We start from the raw sequence: 12564 nt of genomic DNA, 5'->3' as shown, positions 1-12564 counted from the left end.
ATTTATAACTACATTTCACAATAGGTTACATACTCCAAAGTAACAAAGGTCATTCTCCCTAAAAAAAAACAAAAAAACAAATATCAATTTCAATATAGCTTCTCAAAACCCAATTCAAATGCATATGTTTTTAACCTACAATAATTACGTGAATAAATCGAACCTTCAATCTCATTAAAAAAAATATATATCATGTCAATTATCATTGAATTAAACTCATTTTAACAATTTATTGTACTTTTTCGAATGGTAAATTAAACTATTTCATAGTATAACTCAATGTAGACATTCATATATTATAATTAATTGTCAGCTAATAAATACGACAACAATTAAGATATCTCTATTAACTAGTTAAAAGAGATTATAGGTTTAAATCTCTACCATAAATGAAATATTCTCGAATAAATAAACAATTTGCTAGTAATAAAGTTTTTAGAAGCACAAAGTAATTACAAACAATGATTAAACTAATATAATTTCAAAACACAGCTCCTTTATATTGGGTTAAATTTCAAATTCTTTTCGTGAACCTAAATCTTGTAAATTTTCTCCAAACTTTTTGTATGCACATGAACAACTCATATATAAATTCTTCTTCTTCTTTTCACCTTAAATCATAATACAATTAACTAATACGGTTGTTAACATAAATATAGTTCAATGGACATAAATTTTTTTATTGTCGACCTCGAAATTAGAGAGTCAATTCCTCTACCTGCATATTGTGAAAGAAAAAAATCACATTTATTTTTAAATTCATGAATCTATTACACATAAAATTGAATTTTGTATTTCATAGAATATTAAACTTTCAATTTTGTATCCAATAGGTATGTTAAAAAGTTGAAGGACTTATGAGACATAAAATTGAACATCTAAGAACTTATTAGATACTTTTTAAGTTTAAAGACCTATGTAATATAAACTTAAAAGTTTAGGGATTAGATCTAGTAGAAACATTTTCAGTTGAAGAACCTATTTTAACGCAAACATGAAAGTTGAGACTTTGTTTAGTAACCATTTAGTTTTTTTTTTTTTTTTAAAAAAAATAAAGATTATAAATTCTACTTTTATCTATATATTTCTTGGTTTAGTTGTTCATTTTCCACCAATACGTTCAAAAACAAAACCAAAATTTTAAAGCTAAAAAGTTAAAATGTGTTTTTGTTTTTTTGGAATTTGATTAAAAATCTAAGTGTTTTAATTAGAAATCTGAAAACCATACTATGAAATTTATGAGAAAACAAGTATAAATTTGAAGAATAGAAAACTAAAAACAAAATCATACCAAACATGGTGTTAGGGATTAAACTTATAATTCAATCTTTCATTTTTGTAGTTCAATAACATGCGAAGTAAAAGATTCAAACTTCTAATCTTTTAGTAAAAAACACATATATACAAATTAAATTATATTCTAGTCAACAAAATATCATGAGACTTAACCAAACTACAATTACCAAAATGAGGAGATTTTTGTATGGATTACCTTTTCAGGGGTGCTTTAATGATTAATGACCCGCCTCCCATTAACGAATGAAATTCAACCTTCTACTTGTAAGCACACATTATCGCAATGCAGTATGTGTTAGTGATCATGGTCTATCCTTGACCTAATACATCTACCGTGATCTTCATTTTTCTCCACTCCACCGCAAATATTCATGGTGAAAGCACAATAAAGTGAGAAAAATGAAGATCATGATAGACATTACTATACTAGATATGGTCATCCCTAATGCGATACTATATAAAATGGCAGTGAGTAAGCAAAAGATTAAATTTCATACGTTTGTGAAAGACATGTCATTAGTCATTTAGGAGTTAAAAAACGTCATCCATACAAAAATCTCCAAAACGAAACTTATGTACTTTTGTGTCAACCTAAATATAAACATTTATTGATGTTTTATGTATTTTTACATCGATAGTTATTTTTAAGCTTTAAATTAAGGCTTTATTGACGGTTTTATGTCACAAGCATCAACAAAACAAAAAACTTGTGTGTCAACAAAACCCAAATTTATAGTAATCATAATTTAGTATAATGGTCGTTGGAGTTAGGGATCAACAATGGTGGTTGGATGTTGCCGGAGTTGGCAACAAGCGATGGTTGCTGGAGTTGGCTCTCAAAGGTGGTCGCCAAAGGCAATCACGAAATTGGCCGTCGGAGGTGGTCACTGAAGTTGAGCAACGAGATCTAGTAGTGATGATGGTTGAGTATACTATTGGTAGACATTATATAAAATATCGATGACATATGAAACTGACTCCCAAATAATGAGTTAGTTAGTTCATATCTAAATTCAACCATGTCCCAAAAAAGGTCATATTTGCAATTAAACCAAACTATTCCCTACATCCTCTCTCCACACAAGATATGATGTGGATCCTGAAAACATTCCAGAAAGAGGCAAATGGCCCAAAATGAGGAAAGAAAGGGAATGGGGGATTGTGGTGGCGGACTATTTGCCTTCAAAGCTCCTTTGTTTTTTGGCGGTGATCTTCTTCTTCTCCTTCATCTTCTTCCTTACCAATCCCCAATCCAAAAAACTTAACCCTTAAGCCCCATTTCAATACCTTTGTCGGTATTCTCAGACTGTGACCTCTTCCCATTCCTCGATCCCCACACTCCCCATTCTCCTCCAAATCACAGCCCTACACGTACCCTTCTCTTCATGATCAATCCCCATAAAAACTTGCCGCCCAAGGACTCAACCACAAACCCAATACAGAGTGTGCCCTTCAATTCAACTTGAGCTTAGCAGAAACAGAACAGAACAGAGCAGAGCAGCAAGTGGGGGACAAGAAATAACCATCTCTGTTAGACCGCCTTCATAGACTGTGATTCAACAGTGTCTACTGTCAAAAATCTTATCGTACAAAGTTTTGAAAGAGCTTAAAAAAAACTAACCGGCCCCCCCTCCTTAGTCCTTCCCGTCTCTCCATCGCCCTCTTCTTCAGCAGTACAGAGGACGCATCAGGATCAGGCAGGAGTAAGAGTAGAAACGTCCTCTTGGGATCTTTGTACTATTTTTTTTCTTTTCTTTTCTGACCCTTTTGAGTACATTAAAGATAGGTACAGTTTTCTGGGCCAACCCTTTCGTGTGTATTTATATCCTGAATCGAGACCCACCCCCCACATTGTTTCCTTTTGTCTGTACTCCATTTGAAGCGAGAAAATGATGGGTTTTCTTCTTCTTCTTCAAAGAGAGATGTCTTTTCCAACACGGCTTTGATTTCTCCATTTGGTTGCACTGATTTTATACCTCGTCGTTCTTTGGGGTTCTCTCTGTTTTTTGTCCTTTTTTTTTTTTTTTGTTTTTTAAGTTTTCTGCCTTTTGTGGACTGTTGGATCTGATTAGGGTTTTGATTTTTTGAGTCATGGGGTTGTGATTTTAGGGCATTTTAGTGCAGTTATCGATCTGGGTTTTGTTCTATTGAAGTTTGAAAGAAGAAAGAAGCTGCAGAAGCGTCAAGGGATTAGCTAGTTTTTATTTTTTTTCACTTGCTGGGTCGTTGTTTCTCTTTGTCGTTATTCATTTTAGAGAGAGAAAGTGTGGGGGAAAGGGGAATAAAGGGAAAACAAGATAGAAACTTCTTTTGCTTGCCCCCATTGGATTCCCTCATTGGTTTCGTGTATATGTTTGTATTTGGTTTTCTTTTGGGGTTTTGATAATCTTGAAGAGAAGAAGAAATATAGAAGAAGAAATGGCGAATCGATGGTGGGCTGAAAATATACCCACCACCACAGACAGCAGCACCAGCAACCCTTATTCGACTCCATTAAAGCAAAGCTTAGAAGCTGCTGATGAAGAGAACTCCGGTAGCCATGAGAGAGCTGAACCAGGCAGCAGTTCAAGCACGCGCCGCCCTCGTGGCCGGCCGCCGGGATCTAAGAACAAGCCAAAGCCACCGGTGGTTGTAACGAAGGAGAGCCCCGATGCTCTTCGGAGCCATGTTTTGGAAATCGGCAGCGGCAGCGACATCGTTGAAAGCATCTCGAACTTCGCCCAGCGCCGGCAGCGAGGAGTTTCGGTTCTTAGCGGAAATGGGGTTGTCGCCAATGTTACTCTTCGACATCCGGCAGCCCCTGGCGGTGTTATTACGCTGCAGGGTCGATTCGATATCTTGTCGCTCTCTGGTGCTTTTTTGCCCGCCCCAGCTCCGCCAGGTGCTACTGGGTTAACTGTCTACTTGGCTGGCGGGCAGGGGCAGGTCGTTGGTGGCATTGTCGTTGGTGCACTCGTTGCAACCGGTCCAGTCATCGTCATTGCTGCCACTTTCACCAATGCGACATTCGAGCGGCTGCCGCTCGAGGACGAGGAGGTGGCTGCTGGAGACAAGTCTGGAACTAGCCAGAACAATTCAACTTCTCAGAGCATGGGGGAGCAACAACAGCATCAACAGCCGTCAATGGGAGTCTACAATATGGCTCCAAATTTGGTGCCAAATGGTCAGGTTTCTTCACATGATGTGTTTTGGAGTCCTCCTAGAGCCCCACCTCCATTTTAAGAGATATAGAGGGAAAGTGAGAGAGAAAGGAGAGAGATAATTAGGTGTTAGTTTTGTTTGAACTTTGAGAACTGATCAAATTTCTTTTTTCTGCTAAACATCTTGTCTAATTATCTGTAAGCATCATATATATCAAGTTGAGCTGGTAGGATTTTGTTTGTTTATACTTTGGTTTTCCTTTGTTTTTCTTGTTGAAACTCATTTCTCTTTTGTAATGTTGTGTTGTGTCATATGGAAATAACTATGATCATATGGGCATTCTTCTTTCTATATGCATCATTTCTGATTCTCATCTTTGGTCAGAATCAATGAATCTATAATGGTATAGGTGAACAAGTGGGGAAGTATGAATTTGGAGCCACAATATTCTTTGATCAGGTACATGCTTCTTTTTCTTTTACAGTATTTGCATATTCTCTTTCTCTTTCAGAATTATTTCTATGATCATTCTTCTTTCCAATATGCCTAGTATTATGGTTTTGAGGAACATTTATAAAAATTTGTTAGGGCGCGATCATGCACAAGTTTGAACTAGATTTGATGACAATTTAGGGTGCATGGTTTTTCTGCCATTGAAATATGGTGAATGGTTAGGATATCTTCTTTGACATAGACACATCTAAAGATTATTCTCTTAAACGTTTAGCCATAGGAATAGTAGTTTCCTATTTTCAATTCTAGATCATTCATACTCTCAAACTATTGAGACTTGTGAAACAAATCCCCCTAAAGGATTTGTAATGATGGGGTAAGCCTTATTTAGCTTTGGGTTATCGTTTGGTTTAAATGGTAAAGTTGATAAGAATTTTAGGTGAATAATGTCTGGAAAATGACAAAATTGATTGGTTTGATTTGGTTATCTATGAGGAGTTATCCAATTGAGTGTTGATTTTTTTTTTCAACTACTCCCACCCACTTGTCTATAAAGTGTTGTTTGAATATAATTCTATGTGCTGCTCTCTTTTGAATCGATGTATATACTCATTACATTGATAATTAAACATTCATAAGTTTACCCTATTGTATAATTACTGTTGATAATCATCTGGCTTTCTACCCTTTTGTTTAAAGCATCCTTGTCAACGAACATGAAATAATAGAACATGTTGATAAACACTTCTTATAGTTTTGGTGTTTGATGAATGCTTTAATCAACATGAATAGTAAGAATCTTTAATGTCGTGTAAAATGACTAAAATGGAATGTATATGCCCTAACTATTGCACAATAGTTTATGTACGACACAGACATATTTTGAGCTGTTTTGGTCTAACATGGAATCTAAATACGCACAAATGCCGAGTCCTCTCTTTGGTTAAGTGTCGAGATTTTTACATTTTCTATTGCTTTGGTGTTTGTTTCATAGATGGGGTGGTGTGTCGAATCATCATAGGACTTTTAGCCGTTTAAGTACAGTAAATTCGTTTTTGTTGAAGTTCATATTTTACCATCACAAACTTGCATATTCGTCGATGTTAACTTTTCTTTGTTAAATTGCTCTTAGTCAATGGAGGTTGGTGTCCGTGGTAGGAAAAGTTCCAAAATGGTGGTTTTTTAGGGTTGAAAAGTATGACCATAGATGGCTTCAAATTGATTTTTCCCTTATAGTCATCTTTTGACTTGAAATTCTAGTTGTTTTTTGAAGGATGAAATTTGTATTCAACCAAAACCCATAGTGATTACATTACAATGGTTGCCTTTGAATTTGTACTCCTACATTGATAATACACATTCTAGTTCATCGAGCCTACTTCAAATTGTTTAGTTTCGAGTTGAAATTTTCAACATAGAACTCTAATCGGGTATTGGATGTAGGAGAAAAATTTTACTATGGGGCATTGTCGAATGTAAAAAGTGGGATGAATTGAAGTTGATGTTAAGTTTATGATTTTGATTATTGGAAATCAGTATAATTCTTTTCAAATACTATGCTTTGCATTGCTTAGTTGCAATGAGTTTTAAGAGTGTAGGGAGAAAAGACCTATTGTATTGAATGGGTTCGACGATTATGGAACATTTGCACTGTCCTCGAAATGACTGACTTTTACACTTTCCTTAATCAAACTAGGTTTGTTTTTGGTAGTCTATGGCTGTACTTCAGTTTTCCTTGGTTGATTTGACAAGTTTCTGTTGGTAATATGCTTTGAGAAACATGACCACAAAAAACTTCTACTACCATTAGAAGATATTCCAATGGCAAAATTTCCATAACCTTTTACTTTTGTGCAGGTGGTTCTGAAAAATTTTGTTGGTAAGAAGCTGTTTATCTGAATAAACTGGGAACAAAATCTTTGCAACGATCGAGCTCTTAAACCCGAAGAGGGGAATGGTTTGAACTATCGAGGCTGATAGACGACCAGGTGAGGCTGTGGAGCTGCCATGGAAGAAACATAAAAAGACATCCAATGCTACGTTTTGGATAGTTCTTGTGCTGTTGATCTCTCTGCAAACTAATTACCACCATTGTAGTATGCATGCCCTTTTCCGAATTGTAAAGTGAATGAATTTTCTTTCTAACTTTTTTAAAACTAAATTCACTTCAAACAATCACGAAAATTGAACAAAGACTTCGGTTGAATATGACGAAACATTTAAATTTAGGAGAGGTACATGAATGAATTGAGATCAGGGACTCTGAGCATATGGAAGCATGGATAAAAAAAAGCTTAAAAGAATTGATAATTATTATATCTATACTAATAAGGTGCATCTTTCTTTTCGGCGACTCAATTATAAGAACTCCATAGTTAAGTTTGCTTAGTTTGGAGATTTTTCGAATCCTAATCCGAGTCTTGGGTCTGGAGTGTTATATTAGATACTCAAATATTAAATGTTATGATTCAAATTGATTAATAAATGTTATTATTGAATATCGTCTTTCTGTTTTCTATGTCAAACTAGGTTGTGATTATTAGCATAATACAATACTATAAATATATAATCAACTAGAGATGACTTTTTATATTTGAATGTAGTATTTTCTTTAGAGCTTTCATCAAAGTCAACCTGAAAGAATGTTTTGAAGTGGATAAGAACTCTTGGAAACTATATCAATCTCACATTGAGAACCTTTCTTATATTCAATAGGATCCTCATATGCATCAAGTAATATTAAAGTATAACTTCCACTATTGAATAAGATCCTCATGAAAGTGCAACTTATAATGTAGAAGCAAGAAGGTAGCCCTATTTAATAAGATCCTCATCAAAGGAACTTATAAAATAGAAAATAGAACCTTCCCTATGAGCTGGCTGCAAAGGGAAAGGCAAGAAGGGGTTTAGGAAGTTAAATAATTTACAGTGGAGCCCTTTTGAGCAATAACTCAGTGATTGACACATGCTGGGTTTGTGGAAAAAATGGGTGCATGGTCTTTCTTATCCCCTTAGAATGGGAGGTGGGCCTTTCATAGTGGTGATCATGATGCTAATAAGCCCATCCTAAAGCTAGCTTTCAAAGAATGGGCATCTCTTTAATTATAATATAACATGATATAGTTTTTAATCATATATCAAAAGTAATTCAAATGGGAATATTATGCAATTTTCAAACTTCTAAAGGGAGGTTACTTGAATCTTTGGAATTTGCTTGAAGGAAAAGCTAGATTTGCAAATGATTTCAACTTTATGTCGACGGCCTAACAAGTAGAAGATGCAATTCAACTGTCAGATGCCATCCTAAAAGAACTTAAAACGACACAAAGTTTGGAACGAAAGCGATCCTCATTGGGGTGGATTTTGAAATAGTCTTTGATGCTTCTCTTTTGCTCATGTGCTAATCTTTACCTTTTTATTTTCCCTTGTAAGAAAAAAAGTTATCGATGTCAATTTTAACATATATAATTCAGTGGATAAGACACTAATTACCATTTCAAAGGTTAATGATTCCGATCCTCTAATATGAACTTAAAAAAATGGAAGTTATTGAAAATGTAGTTTTGAATAGCTATTTCTTATCTAAAATGTTTATGTTTGATCATGGTTTAGAAGTAGTTCCCAAACAAAAAGAAAAACATGTCAATTTAGAAGTATTTTATTGAGTACCTTTTATCTCTAGTCTAGATTTCATATACTTTAATTTATTTTTTGGTTAGTCTATCTCTCATGTATTTTCAATATTATTATTCTCTCACTTTGTACAAACTCTCACACAAACAAATATTTGTTTACCTCCTTAACTTTATCTCTATATTAATATTCTATCTTTCTCATTATATATAATATTTTTCTAATGAACACTTCACTTATTTTGTTTTGTAGCTTTAATTGTATTATATTAGTACTTTATCATTTCTAGATACATACACTTTAAACATAAATACTAATCATTTTATAAAATGCTTCCAAATCTAATAACCCACTTTTAAAATATATGTGAAAAATGAGCTTATCCAACATCAAACATCAAGTTTACCAAGATGTAGTAAGTCCTATTTGACATGACTTTTCTTCGAGTGTTTGAAAATATACATTTTATATTTAATTGTTAAATCAAAACAAGGTTAGATTATAAAAATCTTAACATAAAGACCAATTATTATTCTTCCATTTAAGCCAAAGGCCAACTACAAAAAACTTCAAATTATTTTCTTCATCATCCAACTACCCATGGATATCCAATAAAATTCTCCTCAACTGAAACATCAAAGGCTGATCTCTCAACAACATTATTTGAGTTGCAAAACCCTAAAACCCCATCTTCTTCCCCTAAACAAAACAATGGAGATATCATTTGACCATTATCATTTTGGACATTATCAAAACTTTGGTATGGCAACTCAGAAAGCAGCTCATTTTGATAATCATTTGTGTTCATCACCCCAAAATCATTCAGCTGCTGTGAGACTTGAAGCTGATCTATAAGTGGATTCTCGACCGCTGCAATGCTCCCACCGGCAGCCGCGAAATTTGCTATTTGGCTCCCCAGAATTTCTATCTCTTCTTGCAAGCTCGCGACCTGCAAGAGAGGGAGATTTAATATATAGAGAGGCTAATGTAGGAGGAAAGAACGTAACTTAAACTTTCGAATTCAGTAGTGGTTGTTTCAAATAGTATATAAATGATATAAAGGATCGTGGTTATTCAAATTTTTATTATGGTTCGGTCTTTTCCAAGTGATTATAAAATCGAACCTTTAACTTTACGATTGATAGTACAAATATTATACTAGTTGAGCTATGTTCATTTTGACGATTATAAAAGGATTAAAAATATGCATAAATAAAATGTAATCCATTTGTTTAATTTTTTAGGGTTTTTAAATACCCTTATAGGAATGAAAAGGTCACACATAAGTTTACTGTAATCTATCCGCTTAAGTTTTTACGATTTTCAAAACAACCTCTTGCTGCAATGCGAAAATATGTGCAACGCAGCCATAAGTGGGATCTCGCATGCGCTCGAGAGCTTCGTAAGCAACGGTAACGGCGGCGTGGCTTCGGATATGGACGGGGAGATGTAAGAGAAGCTTGGAGACATTACTAGCACCAAACACTTTATGAACAGCTGCAAAATGGGAAGTGGCTTCTTCATAGCTAAAGAAAGGAGCAAAAACACATTGATCACTACATTTTCTCCTAAGAAACTTGCAAGCACCACAAGAAGATGAAGAAGAAGAAGAAGAAATAGAAGAGTTAAGGCCTGTCATTGTCTCAATTATATGATGACACTTTAAAGTACAAGAAGAAAAAGGAACAACTATTGGACAAGTTTGATAAAATTAAGAAGAAGAGATGTTGGTCTTTATAACCCATCATTTGCATTATGCTTTTTTTTTTTTTTTTTTGGTTGTAAGGTTATTTTTGTTCTATCCCAAAGGCATAATAACTTTTTTAGGAAAAGTAGTGTGTATGTGTACGTGCTTTCTTTTTTGGGGTCTCCTTTATGGGCTACAATGTCAGTCTCACATTGGGGTAAGGGCTTTTTCCCAATTTATGCCTTAAAAGAGCCTATTTTTCGAAAGATTCTTCATGGAAATTATGAGTTTCTCAAAAACTTAATTAGAAATCATCATTCTTATCTCATAACTTCAAGTTGATGAAGTCGTTGTTTCTTTAATTTAAGACATGTTTTATCCATTTAAAATTGTCAAAATCATTTTTTAATATTTAAAATAAACTTTATGTTTGATTTCGTACTTTTGAATCGTTAAAATGATGTTTCAAAATAGTTTCAACATGGTGAAAATGAATTTTCATAAATATATTTTTTATTTAGGTGTAGGTAGTAGAAGATCAAGAAATTTGAACCACGTACCTCATAAATGCTAACATACATACGATATTCCAAGTTTAATTATATTCGTTTTGGCTTCAAGAACCTACACTTAAAGCATTAAGAAATTCAAAATTTGATGTAAGACATTCTACCTATAAGGTAGATAATAAATATATCCTATTTATTGATATATGATGAGAATTTAATATGAATTATTTGTGGAAATAAAAGTGAAAGTAATTATTGTGAATTTAAATTAACAATTGTAGGCAAATAGAAAAAATGACAAACTATTTACAGAAATAGTAAAAAAAAAAAAAAAACTGATAAACTTCTATCAGCATCTATCAATTTCTATCACTTATAGATATTGATAGACTTCTATCAACGTCTCTCAACCTCTATCAAAGAAGACTAAAATTTTGCTATTTTGTGTAAATATTTTTCTTTATTTTTCTATTTTTGAAAATTTTTCATAATTATATCAATTTAAACTCTACATTTAAAATAAACTAAAAGTTACCTAGATAGAAAATTTATCATGTAATTTTTTTTTCTAAATAAGTAGAGAAAAGTATAGATGATGACGAGAAGATAAAAATCCCTCTTATTAACGAAAGATCGTTATCTATTTATTTAATTATAGCATTTCTCTCTAATATTATGTTAATCCATATTTTTAAACAAGTTCTATACCATGTTGAAAGTTATGCATTAAACGAAATTTTAATATAGGATCTAAATTGATTTTAAGATTTTTAATTGATACAATTATTAATTTGTAGTTTTTAGGAGTTATGAGTAATTATGATATATCTTCTATTACTTTAAATTGGAAGGTCTTTTTATAGCCTTATCCATTTTTTGTATTGAGCTTATCTCTAGCTCTTTATTTCTTTGTCCTTCCTTTGTTCTCTTTGTACGAACTCAACTTTTGTTTGAATATATGCTATTTTCGAAGTATGATAAGGGTGTTACGGTCGTGTCAACTTAGTTGAAATGGCCCGGTGCATCTATTAATCTACCTGAATTAGTATTTGGTTAAAAAGAAGAAATTATAAGTAATACTTATTATTGTTGTTATTATTTTAAATATTTTGTCATTTTTCGTTTCGTAATTTTGAGAAATTAAGATACATATATATCAACTATCAAATCTTTATATTAGAGGCTTGATTCTCTCATTCGTATTATAAAAATAATAATAATAATAATAATAAATCTAAGAGGATAAGTTTGTAAATAAGGAAAAATCCTATTATTTTTTCTTACAACTTCTATAAATGGATATTATTGATTAACCAATAATAATGTTTTTAAAACATATATTTTCATGTCAAAGAAATATAGACTTAAGGTTAGTGGTTGGGGTTGTGGTTGAGGTCAAGGATAGGGACAAATATTCTCATCCCAGCTCATTTTCAAATTATGATTCCCAACTCATTTTCTGGTTTTTAATTTATTCTAATTTTTTTTTCCAAGAACAATTAAAGGTGTTATTCTTTTCCTAGAAAAATAATTATAGATTTATGTATATGCACACTATAACTTTAAACCAAATATCTATAGACGGCAATAAGGTCGTTCCATAACATTTAAATTTTTAATCAAATTTGAAAGAAAGATTTTTTTTTTATTGAAATAATTTTTCATGGATTTTTTAAAAGGTTGATAAGAAGGTAGCTAGATTTTTTTTAAAAAAAATATCACACAAAAAAAAGTTTAGTTTTTAAATTTTTTTTTTTTTTTTTTTATTTAAAAAAAACGATCAAATTGCTCTCCAAGTGAATAAAAAATGTAATCTATTCATTTTCTACTGTAGTATGTAATATT

The 12564-nt window shown here is 32.5% G+C and overlaps 2 protein-coding genes across 2 annotated transcripts; one reads left to right on the top strand and one right to left on the bottom strand.

Moving 5' to 3' along the window:
- The first annotated feature begins 2311 nt into the window (after nt 1-2311).
- LOC120079451 (AT-hook motif nuclear-localized protein 15-like) lies at nt 2312-7096 on the top strand. The gene is made up of 3 exons (XM_039033637.1): nt 2312-4459; nt 4847-4896; nt 6748-7096. Exons 1-3 carry the CDS (start codon nt 3715-3717, stop codon nt 6787-6789), a joined length of 837 nt encoding a protein of 278 aa, XP_038889565.1. The 5' UTR covers nt 2312-3714; the 3' UTR covers nt 6790-7096.
- Nucleotides 7097-9109: 2013 nt separating this feature from the next.
- LOC120079326 (LOB domain-containing protein 33-like) lies at nt 9110-10399 on the bottom strand. Its single transcript, XM_039033486.1, has 2 exons — nt 9857-10399; nt 9110-9472 (listed from the first exon to the last, which is right to left on the bottom strand). The coding sequence occupies exons 1-2, from the start codon at nt 10160-10162 to the stop codon at nt 9110-9112; spliced, it is 669 nt and encodes a 222-aa protein (XP_038889414.1). The 5' UTR covers nt 10163-10399.
- Nucleotides 10400-12564: the final 2165 nt, after the last annotated feature.

The sequence above is a fragment of the Benincasa hispida genome, chromosome 6 (genome assembly GCF_009727055.1).
Source record: "Benincasa hispida cultivar B227 chromosome 6, ASM972705v1, whole genome shotgun sequence".
In the NCBI taxonomy this organism is placed as follows: Eukaryota; Viridiplantae; Streptophyta; class Magnoliopsida; order Cucurbitales; family Cucurbitaceae; genus Benincasa; species Benincasa hispida.
The sequence above is the reverse complement of the archived record's forward strand: the minus strand, read 5'-3'. Positions and strand labels throughout refer to the sequence as shown.

Excerpts from the sequence above, each read along its gene's own strand:
- LOC120079326 (XM_039033486.1), bottom strand. The coding sequence starts at position 10,162 with ATGACAGGCCTTAACTCTTCTATTTCTTCTTCTTCTTCTTCATCTTCT. Across the intron at positions 9,473-9,856 it reads TTTTCGCATTGCAGCAAGAG|GTCGCGAGCTTGCAAGAAGA; the intron begins GTTGTTTTGAAA and ends CCTCTCTTGCAG.
- LOC120079451 (XM_039033637.1), top strand. The coding sequence starts at position 3,715 with ATGGCGAATCGATGGTGGGCTGAAAATATACCCACCACCACAGACAGC. Across the intron at positions 4,460-4,846 it reads TCCAAATTTGGTGCCAAATG|GTGAACAAGTGGGGAAGTAT; the intron begins GTCAGGTTTCTT and ends ATAATGGTATAG. Across the intron at positions 4,897-6,747 it reads CCACAATATTCTTTGATCAG|GTGGTTCTGAAAAATTTTGT; the intron begins GTACATGCTTCT and ends ACTTTTGTGCAG.